At 41.6% G+C, this 20,020-nt stretch overlaps 1 protein-coding gene across 8 annotated transcripts in view; it reads left to right on the forward strand.

The window, feature by feature from the left end:
• The window catches only part of PPP6R3 (protein phosphatase 6 regulatory subunit 3), a 146,473-nt gene that overhangs the window by 59,774 nt on the left and 66,679 nt on the right, over positions 1-20,020 (forward strand). For 6 of the 8 annotated variants that reach the window (XM_053561210.1, XM_053561216.1, XM_053561217.1 and 3 more), the window contains 2 exons: positions 12,061-12,293; positions 16,777-16,963. In XM_053561210.1, coding sequence (XP_053417185.1) covers positions 12,067-12,293; positions 16,777-16,963 — 414 coding nt within the window. In that variant the 5' untranslated portion in view covers positions 12,061-12,066. Of the gene's footprint in view, positions 1-2,490; positions 2,674-9,311; positions 9,422-12,060; positions 12,294-16,776; positions 16,964-20,020 lie in introns of those variants that run through there. The other 2 variants (XM_053561213.1, XM_053561214.1) reach the window with 2 other exon arrangements.

A 20,020-nucleotide genomic window follows, 5' to 3' on the forward strand; every position in this document is an offset into this window, starting at 1 on the left:
TAAAAAAGGTCTATCCAAATATCTGCTTATAATTAATAGAATAACCCTTAAGCACCTTAAATTTTTATGGGTTTTGTAAGTTTGTCCAACTATAAGCCTTTTTCTGCTCTATACATAATTTTTCTAGTCAGTTACAGGACGTCATAGTAGATTCTACCTTAGGTTGTTTTTTCTCAACTTTGAAAAATTTTCTGCCTGTTGTTCTTAATATTTAGCAGGTTCCTGCTTCTACTGCTCATAAATAATCTGTACTTTTCACTTGTTCTCATTTTATCCGTGGGTGCTATATAAGCTAGTTTTTATACTGGGTGTATAAAAGAACATCAGGATTTTGGAAGCTATTTACTTTATCCCCAAAGTCTTTCTGCCACTCTGGTCATCTCTGTAGACGCCTTGTGGATGGCAGACTCTTCATTTTCCCTTGGAACGTGTCATCTGACTGCCTGGCATGATGTCACGTCATCCTCAGGATAAGCTGCAGTGGGATGAGTGTCACTCGAGCATGGACATGATCCATCTGTTATTAATTCTATGTTCTGAGTTGACTTTGCTTATTAGTCATATCATATATATCGAACTTCTCAACTCAAATCTTTGGACTTTTTTGTTTCTTCACTTAGTTTTTTATGCCTTGTTTTCTCCCATTTGTTTTTCAGTATTTATGTGTAAAAGACTATATTCATTCATGTGAAATAATTTCTCTTGGATCATCATGTCAAACAGTGCAAAAGCTTTGTTACTTTTCTCTCCTAGCCTTGTGTTTTCTGTGTGTTTGGACAAGCCTATGACATCCCATAATCAACACTGATGGAGCCATGAGAGCTGCACTCCTCCAGGGCTACCACCAAGATTCTTTAGCTGAGCTGCCCCACCCACCTTGTCTGAAGTGATTCTCCACCCTCAGAAGGCATTTGCTTTCTGAGGGTTGTGTATTTTCCAGGCAGCTCAGAATTCCAAAGGCAAGCTATAAATTTGTATCATGTAATACCTAAGTACAGCCCAGGAATGAAGAAAATGTGAAAATTAGGCTTTGAGGGGGCAGAATTCTGGTTAACCTTGGAAAAGGAGTGGCAGTTTTCTCTGACATCTCTTAGGGGATACCTAGGGTTTCAAAGTAGAGGCTGTGGCAGGGCTCTGCCATCTTCTCTTTCATTAGGCCCATCCGTCTCCAGCCCATCTTCCATGTTACATACACTGTAGATCAGTTCTTGTAGACATTTGTATTTGTCTTAGCACGATGGAAGGTGCCTACAATTAAGGTCAAATTCAAACACTTGGCTATACCTGTCATAGAGCAGTGTTCATTGTCTGCTTTCTTCTCTTCACCTTTGTAGGAATAGCAACTCTGCTGAGCATGTCCTTGCCACAGCCTCAGCACCATCTCCTCCGTGGTGCTTCTCCTATCTACTTCTGTTCACAGTTACTTCTCTATGTTACTTATCTCACCATAGATACTTCAGTGTACATTTCTCTGAAAGCTCACTGGTTCTGTTCTTCTGCAACAAGCTTACACTGTACTGTGCCTCATTTTGAGATCTCTCATTTGAGATCTGACCTTGTGTTGCCAACTTAATCCTACTGCCGTCACAAAGGCTTGCTCTTTTGTGAGCAGAACCTCCTCCCTGCCATGAATTTCCTGAAGCTTCTGGGTCTTCTGTCCCCTCTGCTTTCATGCGGGTGTCTTCTGGACTGGGTACACTTTGCGTCTCTGTCAGCCACTAAATCCTACCTATCTCTGAGGCCTCGTTTGGGCTTTGCGTATAATGAAGTCAGGCTGTCCTCCCATGAGGTCCTTTTCTGTAAAACAAGGTTGGAATTTTTATGCTTGCCTCTCTGTTCTCAGTTGTACTGTGTTTTTTGAGGTGGTAGCGACTATCATTACTCCTGTATTCCTTAGTGCTGTGCATATTAATGGTCTCTAATACCTGTTGATTAATACAGCACATAGTGAATGAACCTGATTCCTTTATTTACTACTCTCAAGTAAAAACTGAAATGTCAAAGAAGTTACAGATAAAAATTGAAAAAGATTCTGGAACACCTGAGTGGTAGAAAGCTGACTGCTTTTGACACCTTTGGAAGAAACAGTTGCAGAACAGATACTGTGAAACTGGCTCTAAGTGTGTGTTGCCCTCTTTTCTAAAGAATTATGTTATTTGTAACTGGCACTCTGATATTTGATTTAATTAAGGTGGAGTGTTCCTTTAGGAAATTGAGGCCTTTATTCAATGTAGCTACTGGGTGAACTTTCTTTTGTAATTTTGTGGGCTTTTTCCTTAGTACATAGTGAGAACTGTGTTCAGAGGCCTCTGTTTTTAATTGTTCCATGTTCCTTGTTTTTGCTGCTACTTGGGAAAATTATGTTTCTCTAGGCATTGAGCTTTGCTGGGGGTTAGGGGAGTTTATCATTAACTTACAACACTGAGAAATAACCTCCCATCAGAGTGACTCTGCATTCTGCTATTTATAGATACTTTCTTCCCTGTCTCCTTCTCAGTGGCAAGCAGCTTTCAGCATGCCTGTAAGCAACCACCAAACCCTCCTTGAGCCTAACAATTCTCTGTTTGGGTCTCGTCGGGCACTGCTCAAGTGAGGTCCATACATACATGTATCTGGGCCTAGTAAGAAGTCCTGAGACTCCATGTATCTGGATCTGCATGAGTAGATGAACCAGTAAGAACGGGCTTGTCGCAGTTGGGTTGGTTGAGTATGTCCTGTTCTGGTCTACCTGTATGCTTAGCCAGAGGTTTGGTGTACATGTGTCAGCTGCTATGGGAAAAATAAGTTGTTTTGGGTCTTAAGGGAGGGTGCAAGGACTTGGTTTTCTTTAGGAAGAACAGGGATATTAGGGGATTTTTTTCCCCACATTAATCAAATATCATTGGTTCTTAACATTTTTGAGTGGCTTAGGTAATTTTTCTTCCTTTTAAAATATTTATTTATTTATTTATTTATAGACACAGTCTCACTTTGCAGCCTTCTAGAGTACCTGGTGTCATAGCTCATAGAAATCTCATACTCTTGGGCTCAAGCGATCCTCTTGCCCCAGCCTTCCAAGTAGCTGGGACTACAGGCACCCACAATGCCCAGCTATTTTTAGAGACAGGGTCTCGATCTAGCTTAGGCTGGTCTGGAACTCCTGAGCTCAGGCAATCCACCTGCCTTGGCCTCCCAGAGTGATAAGATTATAAGTGTGAGCCACCACACCTGGCCCTCTTAAAATATTTTTGAAATAGCTTATAAAATGAAATAAATTCTCAGAGATATGCAACAGTGATGACCTACCTGTCCACCACCTGATTCATGATCTATCTCCTCTCCGTTATTGGAAGGGGAAGAATTTGAAAACTTAATATCATTCTAAATATTCCTAGATATTAGAGGCTAAAAAACTAGAATCACAGTTCTAGTTTTCTTGTGATCTACTACTCTTCTGAGTTAAAGACTGGCCACCTGGTTGTATTTTGAGAATATACATCATTTCTCCAGCACATTTATATTTTAAAAGACTGGGAAAAAATGGCCCATAACCTCTTTTCACCCACTCTACCTTAGCCTTTGTGTGAAAATGTTAATGAGTGACTGGCTGGGGAAGGGAGGGGAGGTGCCATTTTAGTACCAAGAGCAACTTCAGATCAGAGTTGTAGAATCATACCATAGTTGTATGGTCGTCCACTTAGCGCTGGCCACATGACTCCTGAGCACTTACATACAGTGTGGCCAGTCCTAATTGAGAGGTGCTGTAAGCAGGAAATACATGCTGGATTTTGAAGACGGACTTAGTACCAAAAGAAATAATATATCCCTATTGAGTTAAATACACTATTAAATTTAATTATACCAGTTTACTTTTTTGATGTGGCTACTAGAAAAGTTAAACTTATGCGTGGCTCACATAGTATTTCTATTAGACAGGTCCGACTTGGATGATAGCTGGAGCTAGCTAGCATAGTCCTTGATAGTTTTAATAGCACTGAGAGAAGGAGCCTCCTGAAGGGAGACTTGGGGTGAATAGGAATATGAACTCAAGTAGTGTATGCTTGCATGCCTTTGTGTAAGATAATGTTGAGTTGGTATTTCAAATGCTTTCTTGTAGCATAGTTTAAAGAAATAGTATTAAAAGTTTTTGTAACATGCTCTGTTTTCTTGAAGTCTTTGGTGCCATGTTTCCTCTTGGGCAGAAGCAGCCGCCTCTCTTATTTTTGTACTGTTTGTGTTCCATATGTTTAGCTAACTGCAACTATTTAAATTAGAAATATTTTTATGCATGTTTATTGCAAGTCTTGCATGTGATATCAAACATTCACTTCAGGTTTGCCATCTAAAGGTTTTCAATGGGACCAGTTATAAAATGGTGCAGGGGTCCTCAAACTTTTTAAACAGGGGGCCAGTTTACTGTCCCTCAGACCATTGGAGGGCTGGACTATAGTTAAAAAAAAAAAAACTATGAACAAATTCCTATGCACACTGCACATATCTTATTTTGAAGTAAAAAAACAAAACAGGAACAAATACAATCACACCACCGCACGTGGCCTGTGGGCTGCAGTTTGAGGACCCCTGGTGTAGACAGACCTGAATGTGTGACCCGGACAGTCTCACCGGGCTCAGAAACAAACACTCTCTGTTGCGGTCTTGAAATTCATCATCATAACCTTTGAATCTTTATTGGAATCTTTGAACGTTTTGCCCTGGGTCGAGCCAATCCCCGGTACAGGTAGCCCTCAGTTGACAGGAGATTGGGGGCTTTGCAGAGTACAGTTTGTCCTACTTTGATAGGAAATTGCTCAGCTTAAGCAGAGCGAGTTCATATCAATAGGACATTTTGGATTCAAAATTCATTTAAGTTCTTGCCATTCCCAAAGTTTACTGCTCATTTGTGGAGTACTACCACAAATGGTAGGACTACCAGGAGTTTTTTTTTAGAGTTGTAATAGTTTATCTTTTAGTGTGTCATGGTGTCTTTGTTTCTGGGCTTCTATTGAAGAGTAGTATGTTATGTTACGTTCTGCCTCTGTTCTGTTGAAAGAAAACCCATTAATATCAGCTTGTCCATAGGAAATTTCTGAAATAAATAATGCATTCACATGTTTGCACTAGTATACTTTTCCTCTGCTTTTCATGACTGTATAATTATTTCTAATATACTTACTACAATTGGAGAAGACAAAGTAAAATGATCCTCTTTGTTCCTTTGTGAATTACAAGTGGGCAGCTGTGGTTTACAATCAGGGCAGCAGCAGCATTCGGGAACTTGTTAGAGAAGCAGAATCTCAGGTCTGAGCCCTGCTTTACCGAAGCAGAATCTGAAACTTTTAACAAGACTGCTAGGTGATATCTGTGCCCGAGGGAAGCACCGCTTTAAAGCACCAGTTCTGTTGTTGGGCCTGTGGGGCTGTCTCTGTGACTCCCTGCATGAGGCTTAGTTAGGCAGGTAAAGCTTTCCTGAGGCTCAGGGCTAGACAGTAGTGAAGCTGTTTGGAATTGAGGTCTGCAAAGATGCTTCACAGCTTTAAAAAGGTTTGGAGGAATTGTTTCTTTGAGAGCAAGTGGCTGTAGGTGGTTTGTCTAAATCATAATTGGACCCTTTTGGATATACTAAGAGTCTACTAGCAGTGCCTTGGAAAATTCTTTGGATGCACTAGTGTTCTCATCATAACCTCTTGCAAACAACTTAACCACTGTATTAATTCCTTTTTCAAAGATAGGATAGCAGCTTTTCTTCCAGACACTGTCACTGTGTGATTGCTTTGAAATAAAATTACCATACCCCAGATTTCACTCCAGGCAGGGCTTTAGTACTATGAAGGTATTTTAATAATTTCAGAAAGTCTTGAATTAAAGCGATTGATCTTAGATGAAGGGTCCTCTGGTCCTATTTTGTACATTAAGATGGCAGTTTTCACTTGTCTTCAGTTACAGGGAAAGTAAAGAACAGCAGAGATGTCCTCTGGCACCAAGTAACAAGTGACTCCACAGTGACCTTCTCCTTTAATCCTTAGCTTAACTCTTAGAGAAAACTCTATTTTGAAACTACTTAATCATCTAACATATAAGAGAACTCTAGGATTTTGAAGAAAAATGTGGAGGGTAGTTTGGTTTTACCAAATTCTTGGTCTCATTGATTGGTTGACTGGAACAAATTGTATTTCCTTTTCCCCTTAAATCCTCTTTAAGCAGTTACATGTCACATGTATGGTAGTGGTCTCGTAAGACCATGGAGCTAAAAACTTCTATCCCTAGTGACTGACAGGGATGGTTAGTTTGGGGGTTTTCAAGGTGATTTTGCTGCTTTAGCTATACTACATCTTGCTGGTAGCACAGTGCTCACCTTCCTGTGTGTAGACGCACGGATGCTTCCCAGGTGGCACCAGCACATGCTACGTGTGTGTCCAGCTGGGAGCAGGAGGCTGTACCTTACAGCCTCGGTGTGCAGCAGGCTGCCATCTAGGTCCGTGTAAGTGCATTCTATCATGTTCATACAAGGACACATTGCTAAGGATGCCCTTTTTGGACTGTGTGCCCTGTTAATCGAACGTGACTGTGTAGTCTAGGATGTGAATTTTAAAGTATATTTATGTTTACTGAAAACAAGTTGTTGAAAGTTCTGACTCTAGGTTTTCTGAGTAGTAATTGCTTTTTCTAGTAGTTAATGTTTTTTAAAAGGACTGCATTTTATCTGCAGGGTCCTGGGCACTTGAACTTTGTAACTGTTATTTCATACCTAGCTTCTTTCTACTTCAAAGAGCACGAATAGAAGCAAAGGCCAGGCCATGGTAACTGATTCACCAGTGCCATTTGGTTCCAGGCACCTTGCTCTTTGACTAAAAGATAAAATAACATGATTTTTGCCTAAGTAATCTAATGTGCTTATATTTTGGTTTTGAGTTTGTGTATACCTAATACAAGGAACATTCACCGTGGAAATGTATATTTCAAAGTGTTCTGATTTGAAAAATGCTATTCTAACTCAGAATAGTGGAGAACAAATGTAATTAGTCATTTTAGTAACAGATAGTTACTGAAGAATTCCTTTTCTTAGGTTTCAAGTAAGTATAATAAAATACAAAGTCCTGGGCTAGAGGATTAGAGGACCTGGATCAGCAGGTAGGCCACACTGCTGAAAGTCACAGGCCAGGTGCACAGCAGCTCTGCCACCAGGAAGATTTCTTCTGACTCCTTGTAACCACTTAGGCACTACCTGTAGGCAGTTATCTTCCTTGTGGGGTTCTGGGACCAGTGTACCTTCCATTTTTTGCTTCCACCATCCCGTAGGGCCTTTGGGCATTAACATCAGCCAGATAGAGGGTGTGGAGGTTTTATGGTTCATGGCACATTGGAGAAAACTCTTGTCGTGTGGCCGAACCTACCTACTGGGTGCCCAGGAAGAGGAGGAAGAAGACAGCCAGCTGTCTGCACTGTGCCAGGACAGGGTGCAAGGGCTACAGGGTAGATGGCTGGAGACAGCAGAAAGCAAAAGGAGTCTTAGTGGAACCTTTATTTCCTCTGAAGCAAGGGATACTATTCTTGTCTGTAAAGGACCAGATGGTAAACATTTTAGGCTTCGTGGGCCACGGATGGTCTCTGTCACATCTTTTCTTCCCCCTCCCCAAAGAGACACTTTAGAAATGTCAAAACCATTCTTTGCTGGCAAGCTGTGAGCTGGATTGGGTCTGTTTGCTTCTGTTCATACCACATGACAATGAATTACTAGTCTATTAAATAAATCTTATATTTAACGAGTTTCCTTTGTAAGGTTAAGATTTTGGAAGTTGGTTTTTACTTGAAGTGGGGAAAATATATATTGATTCATAATTGAGAAGTTTGGGGGCGGCGCCTGTGGCTCAAGGAGTAGGGCACTGGTCCCATATGCCAGAGGTGGCGGGTTCAAACCCAGCCCCGGCCACAAACCAAAAAAAAAAAAGAGAAGTTTGACTGTAATTTGTAGGTATTTATGGTTTCTCACTTGATTGATGAATGTTTATCCTGTTTATAATTAGCTAAGGACAAAGTGCCAGATTGCTTTTTTTGAGATTTATTTCTTAGTGTTTTTCATTATACTTTGCCTTATGTAAGGAATTACATGAAACAGAGACTTGCTACTTTAAATTAGACTTGTTTTTTTTTTTTTAAAACCTCTTGGTTGGGGAGGCACGGTCTCCTGTATTGCCCAGGCTAGAGTGCCGTGGCATCAGCCTAGCTCATGGGAACCTCAAATTCTTGGGTTCAGGAGATCCTTCTGCCTCAACCTCTCAGGGAACTGGGACTTACAGGCACCTGCCATGGCATCTAGCTGGTTTTTTCCCTATTTTTAATAGAGACGAGGGAAGTCTCGCTCTTACTCAGGATGTTCTTGAACTCCTGAACACCAGTGATCCAACCCCCTTGGCCTCACAGAGTGCTAGGATCATAGGCGTGAGCCACTGTGTCCAGCTTAGAAAGCCTTTAGACTAAATTTTTAATTATGTTCTGGTTTTCTGACCCCCAGTGGAAAAAATATTAGATTATCAGAAATTTGACTTACTAAGTACGTTAGACGTGATCCTGAGAAGGTGTTGGAATGTGCATGATAGATTTTTCAGTCCATTGCTTTGCTGAAGTACTTTAAAAAAGTAAAATAAACTATTATACACATGTGTTTTATTCATCTGTAAATAGAGAAAGGTCAAAATAAGAATGGTCAATTTGGGGGGAACTCTATTTCAGCTAAACTAGAGTCATGGTTCATATCCTTAAAGGAACAGTGCAAGTTAATATGTGTCTGGAGGATAAACAAGCCCAGGACCTGTGTGCTCCTGTATGGGGCACTATGCCAGAGGTTGCTATTTCAGTCATCTTAAGCTTTAATACTGAGTATGGAGAAGAGGGGTACAAATACACTTTAAAAAAAATTAGTAGTTTAAAAAATTCACAGATAAATGAGCTGTATTCCTTCAAGGTAAAAGCATTGTGTGTGGCACTGACTTTGTACTTTATGCCCCCAAACAAGGAGTGACTTCTTTATGGGAATGGAAACCAACTTTTACTTTCTTCTACTGGAATTATCCTTTGGTATCCCTTTGTCCTTTTTTTGCCTTGTCAATTTTATTAGTAGAAAATGACGTAATATAGTTATTTTGTTTGGCATTAACCACAAATCTGACAACCAAAAAAAGCAAAAACAAAAAGCTTTTATATCTGATTTAGTTCCCCTGCCCTTTCCCGAAAGTTCTTCCCCTGACACTTCTATGCCATCTTTGCCCTTATTTCCTTAGTCATTAGAAGTTGGTTTCTCTTATTTCCTTCACTAGCAAATGTATTTTGCTCTCCAGGTAGCTCTGCAGGGTGCCTCTCCTCATTTCTCATCCTGAGTGCAGAGGTCACATGTTTGCTGCAACGTGGTGGCTGCTGTCTGTGCTGGGAGTTGTGCTTCTCTAGCAAGGTCTGTGATGTCATCTATACATAATTACCAGGCTAATCATTGAGAGGAAAGTAACAGCTGTGCCTCATACTGTGGCTACTGCTTTGTGTCATCTCACAGAGCAGCGGTTCTCAACCTGTAGGTCACGACCCATAGGAATGGTATTAAAGGGCCGTGGCATTAGGAAGGTTGAGAACCACTGTGGCAGAGCTTCGTGTTGAGCCACGGTTCTCCACATCATTTCTCCTGTAAGGTGCTGTGAGTCTAGGCAAGGCGTGAACCATCAGCATGGGTGTTGATTTTTAGGTCCTGCTCGTACTAATTGATATGAGAATATTGCCATGTTTTTCTTTTAAAGCCTTGCAAGATTTTATAAATAGATGTGATTTTTATCATACACATAATTTTGTTACCTAAAAATGTATTCCTTAAGGGGCTTTTTAAAGCTTCCTTAAAACTCTGAAATACTATGACCGTATACTTAATAGTCAAGTTCAGTGTTCCACAGCTTGTCGCGTGAAGTGAGATCCTTGAGAACTTGCCATAGAGGGTGGTTTGTTTTATCTTTTATTCCTGGATTGATTGTAAGACTAGCAGTGTTTGTAAATCTTTTCCTCTATGGTCTCCCTCTATATATTTTTTGAGACGGAGTTTCACTTTGTCACTCTGAGTAGAGTGCCCTGGCATCATAACTCACAGTAACTTCTGATTCTTGGCCTAAAGCAATTCTCTTGCCTCAGCTTCCCAAGTAGCTGGGACTATAGGCGCCCACCACAATGCCTGGCTATTTTTAGAGATGGGGTCTCCCTCTAGCTCAGGCTGGTCTCAAACTTGTGAGGTCAAGCAATCCACCCGCCTCTGCCTCCCAAAGTGCTGGGATTACAGGTGAGAGCCACTGTGCCCAGCCTGTGGTCTCTATTTTTAAAAAAATTGTACTGAGGGCTGCTTGTCTGTGGCTCAAGCGGCTAAGGCGCCAGCCACATACACCTGAGCTAGCGGGTTCAAATTCAGCCTGGGCCCACCAAACAACAATGATGGCTGCAACAAAAAATAGCCAAGCGTTGTGGCGGGCACCTGTAGTCCCAGCTACTTGGAAGGCGGAGGCAGGAGAAACACTTGAGCCCAGAAGTTGGAGGTTGCTGTAAGCTGTGATGCTGCAGCACTCTACCCAGGGTGACAACTTGAGGCTCTGTCTCAAAAAAAAGAAAAAGAAAAAAAATTATATTGAGGCAGATGTTCATGAGGGCATCAATTCTGGGTATTTTCTTGCTTGATCTCCTAATTTGGGTAGGCCTAACAAAATATATACTTCTAAAAATGTACACTATGGGTAGGGAAGCTCCAGCTGATATATGGGTTTTGACATAGAGTATGTCTTTACCACACTCTGGTTTAGGAATCCTGCAGTGAGCGTCTTTGACAGATACACTCAGCCTTATACATGTTACTTAAAAGAGCCTAGGTAAAAGGAAAGAGGCTGTAAAGGGCCAGAACTTATAAATAGTGTACATTTTTAGAAGTATATATTTTATTAGACGCACCCCTATTAGGAGATCAGGCCCTACTCAGGACTTTTGTTTGATGTCATCATCTTGTCATCTATCTCTAAAGTAGCCTTTGAAATTGTCTCAGCCTTTAGCTTATATAGTAAACCTTTTGTTTTATGTTTCCTTTTTTTTTTTGAGGAGTCTCACTATGTCGCCCTAGGTAGAGTGCCGTGGTGTCACGGCTCATAGCAACCTCAAACTCTTGGGCTTAAGCAATTCTCTTGCCTCAGCCTCCCAAGTAGCTGGGACCAAAGGTGCCTGCCACAACACCCGGCTGTTTTTGTTGTTGTTGTTTAGTGGGCCGGGCCGGGTTCAAACCCATCAGCCACCATGTATGTGGCCAGCACCCTAATCACACAGAGCCTATTGTATGTTTTCATTTATAACAAATAATTACTTTCTTTAACTCTATAATTTGAGGAAACAAACTTTGTGCTCGAATTATTGAGGAAGGATGGGCATGAAATTGAGGACAATATGTATGTGTATTGTGGAGCGAGTGTTCAAAGTTAGGTTGCCCAGTTTTTCCCAGTAAACTGAGGAGAACTGGTTTCTAATTCCTAAAGAATTCCAGTTTCTTAGTTTATTAAGAATGGCACAGATTTTACCACTTTAATTACTTTAGGCTTTTGGTTATGAAAGTGCTGTCAGCGGCTAAAAGTGCTGCTTACCAGTGATTATTTAATTCTTGAGCAATCTGCAGAGTTCTAGCTACTTAAGCCTCTTTCTCATTTGTTGCCAAAGATATATGCTCTGTGTAGGGATGTATTCACCCTTAAGAAAAAGGTTGTTTTCCCCTCTCCTAAGCATTAAATTTTTAACTAAGCCTGGATTAATTACTTTTGCAGGTTAAAATCATCCCCAGTTTTAGCTTTGAGCATTTTCAAGTCAAAATTTTTAACCAATATAAATAAATATTTTCTTTTCTGAGAAGGAAAAAAATCTTGCCATTGTTATTCATTGGAAAGTATTTTGTAGGTTCAGTAGGAAACTTATTGAACTTAAGTAAGCCAGATTGGCATTTTATGTTGTAAAACTGAACTGAAATTTGAATTATGGAAAATTAATATGTGGAGTTGAAATTTTATGAAATGCTCTCTGCATTTTGTTTAGACCAGCATGTTTTGGAAATTTGATCTTCACTCATCATCCCACATAGACACACTTCTAGAAAGAGAAGATGTAACACTGAAGGAATTAATGGATGAGGAAGATGTTTTACAGGAATGTAAAGCTCAGAACCGCAAACTTATAGAATTTCTGTTAAAAGCAGAATGTCTCGAAGATTTAGTCTCATTCATTATAGAAGAACCACCTCAAGACATGGATGAAAAGATCAGATACAAGTAAGAAAATTCAATTTTCTCTTTAGGGTGGGGCTAAAATGAAGTGGGGGTGTTCTTACTGTCTAGGACTTCTTAGTGCTGCTGCCCCATTTACAGAAGATTGAGCTGGTGAGGAAGGAGGGCTCAGCAGAGCAGATAATCCCTTCTAGGACTACGTCCTGTGAACCATGGGTGTTTGAAATTCAGTCAGAAGGTTTTATGGAAAGGCAATGTGCTTCATTAACAGGGATGACAAATTTCTCAAAGTAATACGATGATTAAAGTGAGTATTTTCTCTGCTTTCACAAATATGAAGATAGAGATTGCTTATGTTACCCAAGATTACACAGCAAATGTAAGTCAGAGCTTGGGTTATGAAGAGCATTGCTGATCGAATAAATTCTGACCTTTTATTAACTGAAAATAAAGGCATTAGTGAATGTTAGCTGTGGTGGATTTATCTCCTCATCACCAGTTTAATCTTTGCACAGACCAATGACAATATAGTGAGGATCCTTTATTAACATCACTATGACACTTTTTATGCACACACCCCCGAGATTCTTTGAGTACTCCATAGGTATTTGAAGTATTGGGGGTTCAACTAATTATGTCTTTATATCCAAATCCATTGAAATATTTTGTGCCCCCCCCAATAGAGCAAATTCAGGAACAAAAATTAATTGATAATATAATTTAAAAACTTAGTAGAAGAACTGTGGCTGTTAGTATAGTCTCCTTTGCCCTTTTTCTGCCAGTCTGACCCTCTTTTCAGACATCTCATTTTTCTTGGGGAGTAACATGCTGTCAGGGAAACCGTATTTGTTAATGCTTTCAGGCTGCTATAGATTAGATCTTCAAGGCATTAAGATTGACACCTAGCATTCAGTGAAAGACTTCACTCAGAGATTAAAAAGGAGAAGGAAAAAAATTGGTGGCAGAATTATTAGTGCTCCCAACCCCCAAAGATAGACATTCTGCTACTTTGGAATCCCTCCGTGGTGAAGTACCACTGTGGACTGGGTGGGTGCTGCTTGGCTTGGGGCTAGTCCTTGTGGGAAGGTGTGTGGCATGGTTCAGCGAGCTCAGGTGTAGCCCTCCTATCTTCTGACCTCCGAGAACTCGGGCAGCTGGTTTACTCTTCTTCGGTCTGTTTCTTTACATAGTGAATGAAGCTGAGATACATATATATGTGTATTTTTATATCTAAAATACATATTTTATATACATGTGTAAGATACAAGGTCTCACTAGCATGAGTGGGTATTGTGTGAGAGTGTGCGGCATATGTATGTATGTAGGTGTGGTGTATGTGTGCTGTAGGTATGTGTGGGGTGTGTACATCTGTGGTATGTGTGTACAGTGCAGTGTGCCACTCTAAGCTCCTGGGCTCAAGCAGTCATCCTGCCTCAGCCTCCTGAGTATCTGGGACTATAGGCACAAGCCAAAGCTAATCATTTTTTCACTGAGGAAGAGTAGACATGCCTTATACTAGGGGCTTACTTGACCAAAAAGAAGTAGAGTCTCCTTCGCCCTTACAGCACGGTTTGGCTGTCATATTGTGTTGCTTTGCCAGTGTTTTCGCCTTCAAGGTTGCAAGAGCAGATCCGCCTCCCCTGGACACATAGCCTTCTGCATGGCACCATTTTGAAGGAGCGCAGCTTGGGTCGGATGGAACAATACTCTGCTGTGCATCCAACTCAGGCAGACCTACAGCTGTGTGTAAGGAGCCTGAGGCTGTGTAAACATCTGGATTAGCATAGAGGGGTTTCTGATGGGCCCTGAAAGTGTTCCAGGGTTATAGTCATTTAAGGGAGTTGAGAGTTTTGTGGTTTGGGGTATGATGGAGTGATTGCTATATTGGGGTAAACTGGACTAAAAGGTGCAGGCAGATGTGGAGTCAGGACAGGTGTGAGGCTTTGGTTTTTCTCCTCCGAGGAAGAAATGCTGCTGAGGAGGAAGCTTGCTGTCCAGGGCATGCCATGCTACAGTGGCAGGAGGGACCGCCCTCAAGAGGACATATGAAGGCTGGTCTCAGAGCAAGGATGGCTCCCGTGGGATTGGGGAGGAAGGGCCCTGCTGTAGGCTGGTGGTGCAGAAGGCTGAGTTGTCTGCTGCTTGCCTCTGTGTTCTAAGTACAAAGGAAGAGAAGCCAGAGCACAGGGTGGGGGAAGAGGGGTCTTGCCAGGGGCTAGAGTGAAGGGCATCTTTGTATGTTTTAAAAGTTTGTTGAAAATTAAGGAGGGAGAGGAGAGTAGCCCCTGCCTGGCTGGAACCAGAACTCTTTAAGTTTCTGTATCAAGTCACATTATATAATGCTGAGGCTCATTATGTGCACTTCCTGAACTCTTCCATACCTCTAACCTGTAGAAAGTGAAAAATTTACAAGCTGCTTATGCCCGTGGAGTCTGAACTTCCTTTATCGGAATTTGGGAATATACTTACACATTTGATTCATAGCCAGAATCAGGTCTTCTGCTTTTTACTAATTCTTTGTCAGCAGTTTCCAAATAGTTGAAAGATTATGTCCCCCCAGCCTCTCTTAGCAGCTGTGGAAGTAGAATACATCAATCATTTATTAAACAGTTATTTATTTCATACTAGGCCCTCTCCCAGCCTTGCGTATTTCTCTCCTCCACAAGCTAAGGACTCTTGTCTTCATACTACCAACTTGGAAACTAAGGCCCAGAGAGGTTAAATAACTTGCCCAAAGTTATATAGCTTGTAAGTGGAGGCAGGGTTTGAACCTAGGTAGTGTAACTCCAGTAGCTGCACCTGTAACCACTCTATCGTCCTATTCCCAGGGTAAGGGTTACTTTATAGGGATTTGTATTATATTATGGCATTGTTGAGCCTATATGTTACATAATCTAAGGGAGCCTTTAGCTGTACACCTCAGACTGCTGTTTGATAGTGTGATCATTTGCCCATACATCTGCCAGGTCTATTTTCTTCCTTTCTTTCTTTTTTTAAGAGACAGAGTCTCACTTTGTTACCCTCGGTAGAGTGAGCTTAGGTGATTTCTCTTGCCTCAGCCTCCCGAGTAGCTGGGACTACAGGCACCGCCACAATGCCTGGCTATTTTTTGTTGCAGTTTGGCTGGGGCTGAGTTCGAACCTGCCACCCTCAGTATATGGGGCCGGCACCCTACTCACCGAGCCACAGGTGCTGCCCTATTTTCTTTCTTTTCTATCTTCTTCCTATTAATAAAGGTTCATTTTGGGGTATTGTCATACCATTAAGTCTTCCAACCTCATGCCAGACCCTCTCAAGCGCTATGGCTTTTGGGTGTGTTGCCGTTTGTCTCTTTGAGGCAGGGTGTCAAAACAGCCATTTGCTTGCCTTGGATGCCTACAGATGTGTCTTACTAGTTCTAGCCAACAGTTCTCACCTATCTTTTGTCATACAGCTGCTTTTGGCTGTTTTGTCACCTCCCTGTCCTGGTCAGCATTTGAACTTGCCACCCCTGACTAGTTGGGAGTTCTGGGTCCCTACTGCCCAGCAAGTAGGAATATAAGGAGCAGAAAAGTGAACTGTGGGTTAGATAAGAGTGTCATCTAGATGGGTAGGTGTCTCCATTGTTACTGTTGAAAACAGATAAGGAAAAAAAAAGTAAGAAATTAAAATATTGTCCTCTGGGGGGGGGGGAAAACAGATAAGAAAGAGATTGTGCTAAGAGAAGTGAGTGGAGAAAATGGGTCTCATGCCTGTTTTTCAGAAAGTGAGTGGTGTAGTTGGCAGAGGCAGGCATACTTTAACGGGTGAAAGTATTTGTAAAGCTGTGGCTACATCCAGAGCAGATGTCCTGTTGCTTTCTGTGGGCCTGTAACCTATAGGAGTGAGACATGGTGAAGACTGACCATGACTTTGTTTTTCTACTCACCTCCAGAAGGCACTGGATGGCTGTCGTGAAAAGCACACTGTTTTTTGAATATAGTTTCTCACCTGGATGACCCAGGCTGATGTCCTGTTCCCCTCTTCAGGATATTCTTAAGATGCAATCTACTGACTGAACGCTTGAGAGAGCCGCAAAACAACTTTATAGTACTATTACAACCCATCTAAAAATAAAGGCTAGTCCTGGTACCTGCAGTGCGCCGTAGGTAATCACAAGGATGGCAAGGTGCTATGTGCGGTGCACTTTCCTGTGTCCCTTACAGTTGTCTCGCGAGCTGTGTTGCTTTCCCTGTCATAGGAGGCTGCTGATGGCAGTGGCCTGCCACACCACAGCATGGCCTCTGTTGGCTCCTGGCACCTAGTGGTACTCTCATTTCTTTGGGAGAAATGTATTCTTATTAAAGCTTGGCTTAAAAACAGTTTAGACAAAGTAGAAAATTCATTTTAATCTAGAGGTTGGATAGAATGGGTTGAAATGATTTTCTAATTCCCCAGATGATTTTGTTATTTTCATGAAATTTTAGAAAGCCTCTCTGATTTGTATTTTACTTTACATAATTAAACTGCTGTTAATACAGATGATGATGTAAGTATCCTGTTCTTCTAGGTATCCAAATATATCTTGTGAGTTGCTCACTTCCGATGTCTCCCAGATGAATGATAGACTGGGAGAAGATGAATCCTTGCTAATGAAATTATATAGCTTCCTACTAAATGATTCCCCTTTGAACCCTCTACTTGCCAGTTTCTTCAGCAAGGTGCTAAGTATTCTTATCAGCAGAAAACCAGAACAGGTAAATATTGTTTTCCAAAAGGTAAGTATTAGGGCTGATCATCTCCCTGAGATGATCCCCCACTGGTATTGTTGCTTTAGTGTTTGCCTTAAGTTCAGGTTCTTCCAGAGAATATATTTTAAACCACAAACATCTTTCTTAAGTGCTCACTAACATACACTGACTGATACAATAATCAGTATTCTTTTCTAAGTTCCTCAAATCTCACTAAATTTGTTAGTGTACTTTGGTCTCTTCTTTTGACAAGGAGTTAGAAGCATGAGAATGTTGGTCCTTCATTTATGCAGATAGGACTGTGGCAGAGTAGTGACTCTTTGGCTGCCAAACAATTGCTTTGTTTTGTTCCCCCCCCCCCCCCCCCCCCGCCCATGATAATCACAGATGAAGCTTAAACCAAAGGCCTTTCCCACAAATGTAGTTAATGATTGGTTTATATAAATGGTGATTCTATTTTAATTCTGTTGAAAATTTAAATGTCTGGCTTGAGACACCTGGGTGCCTAAGTCTGTGCATCCTTGTGTACATTGATAGCTGTGCTGTTCCTATGCATTAGTGTTTGACAAAAATTCCTACCTTCCTGTTATAGCATCATCCTCTCCTCCCCACTTTGTTTTGTTCTTAGTGCAGATGTACTTGGGAAATACATTCTCTAAATATCTCTTACACGTGCAGTGGTTTTCCAGGTGTAATCCCTGGACCAGCAGCATGAGTATCACCTGAGAATTTGTTAGAAATGCTAGTTCTTGAGTCCCACCCCAGACCTACTTATCAGAAACTCGGAGGGTGGGACCCAGTAATCTGTGTTTTTAGGAAGCTTTCCAACTGATGCATGCTCAAATTTGAGAACCATTGCTCTATGGGCCATTGATGTGAAAAAGCATCTACTTATACAGAAATTATAATCCTTTATGGCAATTCACATGCAGGGAACAACTGGAGCTTCAGACACTCAAATACAAGCTATAACTGACTCACCAGCATTGCAGCAATCAAGGGTGTGATGGTGTGGGGTGAAGGTCAACAGTCATGCCTGGCACCTTCATGGTAGAAACCAGGCTCTGGGTGACCCATGCTTGGTATCAGCACTCATGAAAGGATTAGAACTATTTTGGGGAAACAGAAAGAGGGAAGGAAGGAGGGAGGTGGGTGGGGCCTTGGTGTGTGTCACACTTTATGGGGGCAAGACATGATTGCAAGAGGGACTTTACCTAACAATTGCAATCAGTGTAACCTGGCTTATTGTACCCTCAATGAATCCCCAACAATAAAAAAAAAGAAAAAAAAAAAAAAAAAGAACTATTTTGGGCCCAATATGCTCTGTCCTATGCCAAAGCAAAATGGATACATGTTTTATTTTGGAAAGAAATGTCATTTTTTCATGTTCTTAATTGAGTAGGATAATCTCCTTGAGTGTACTGGGAATAAGATTTTTTTTCCTTAGATAATATTTCAAAAGTTATGATAATTCTAATGCAGATTGTTTCTTTTTGTTTCTTTTTACTGCTTTTTAATGAGAAATAAATGTGCTGCTGGCCATCTTAGTGTTTCCAGTCAGTTTGCAGCCATTATCATTACGTTTCCTTGTACTTTTCGTCCTCACTTCTGTGCTGTTCGAACCCAAATTTGCTGCCGTGATTTTTGGTGTACATGTGATTCCATGTGATAGCTACTTAACTTTCTGGAGCTCTGAGTACTTGTACTGGACGGCAGAATCAGACATGCCGTCTGTGCAGAGATGGCGGCACGTGCCAGTTGACACTGAGGCTGGTGCTGGCTGCACCTCTCCGTCTGGGACTGAGTGACAGCTGTAGTGCTCAGCAGCCCATCCTCTTTCAGCTATAGGTAAAGGTTGAACTTGGCACCTCTCTCCTTTCAGAATTGTGCATGTGAATAAAAGTTTTCTGTTAGATGACAATAATCAGGATATATGCAACAACAAATAATGAGAAAAATTCAGACCTCAAGCTGTACGGCCTCCTCTTTGTTGCGTGTAGAACACCTAGGCAGTGGCGTCTGTGGCTCAGGTTCTTGCTGTACTTCTCTTCGCAGGACTAGCTGGGGCTTTTGCTTTGGGGCTGCCAGTCTGGTGTTTTTGTCTAGTACTAAATTGTGGAAATTTTTTGGTCATGTGACTTTTCCCTCCTATCACTTTTACTATCCTTTAAAAATCCACTATGGGACTCAGTTGTAATTCGATTAATTATGTGTCCTTTTTTTGAGAGCTTATACCATTATGTTTAACCTCATTGTCTAGAGAAGCAATGTGTGGTGGTTGATCTTGTATTTATACCTAATTGTGAGAAGCAAATTTTGGTTGTTATCTCTGGCTATTGAACGTCTTCATATGGAATAATGGAAGGATTGTGGCTTTTGTGCCATACAAATACAAGTTTAAACCTTAAGGCAGCCACTTTTTAGCCCTGGAAGATACTTAGCCTGTCTGAGCTTTGGTTTCTTCATCTATAACCTTCTGGGGCTTTGGAGAAACTTCGGTAAGATCCTGCTGCAGGAGCTGCCACACTGGCCCCGCTGTCCATAGCTCTCATGAAGGGTCTAGGAATAGATGACACAGGTACACAGAAGGTGGAAGGCACACAAGGACAGAGGAGTCCCCCTTTCCTTCCAGTACAGAAGACATCCAGGGACAGTCCTGAATTCTGTTGCTGTTTACGTACCCCTCAGTGTAGCTATCAGCTCCTCTCCTACCAGCCACCCTTCTGGTGTTGATCTAATCAGGCGAATCGCTGAAAGTGAATTCAAAGGTGGTGTTTGCATAGCCAGGTGAGTTAGTTACTTTGAAGCAGAATTCTTTTTTTTTTTTTTTTTGGTAGAGACAGAGTCTCACTTTATGGCCCTCGGTAGACTGCCGTGGCCTCACACAGCTCACAGCAACCTCCAACTCCTGGGCTTAAGCGATTCTCTTGCCTCAGCCTCCCGAGTAGCTGGGACTACAGGCGCCCGCCACAACGCCCGGCTATTTTTTGGTTGCAGTTTGGCTGGGGCCGGGTTTGAACCCACCACCCTTGGTATATGGGGCCGGCGCCTTACCAACTGAGC

Source organism: Nycticebus coucang, chromosome 14 (assembly GCF_027406575.1).
Source record: "Nycticebus coucang isolate mNycCou1 chromosome 14, mNycCou1.pri, whole genome shotgun sequence".
NCBI classification, from domain to species: domain Eukaryota; kingdom Metazoa; phylum Chordata; class Mammalia; order Primates; family Lorisidae; genus Nycticebus; species Nycticebus coucang.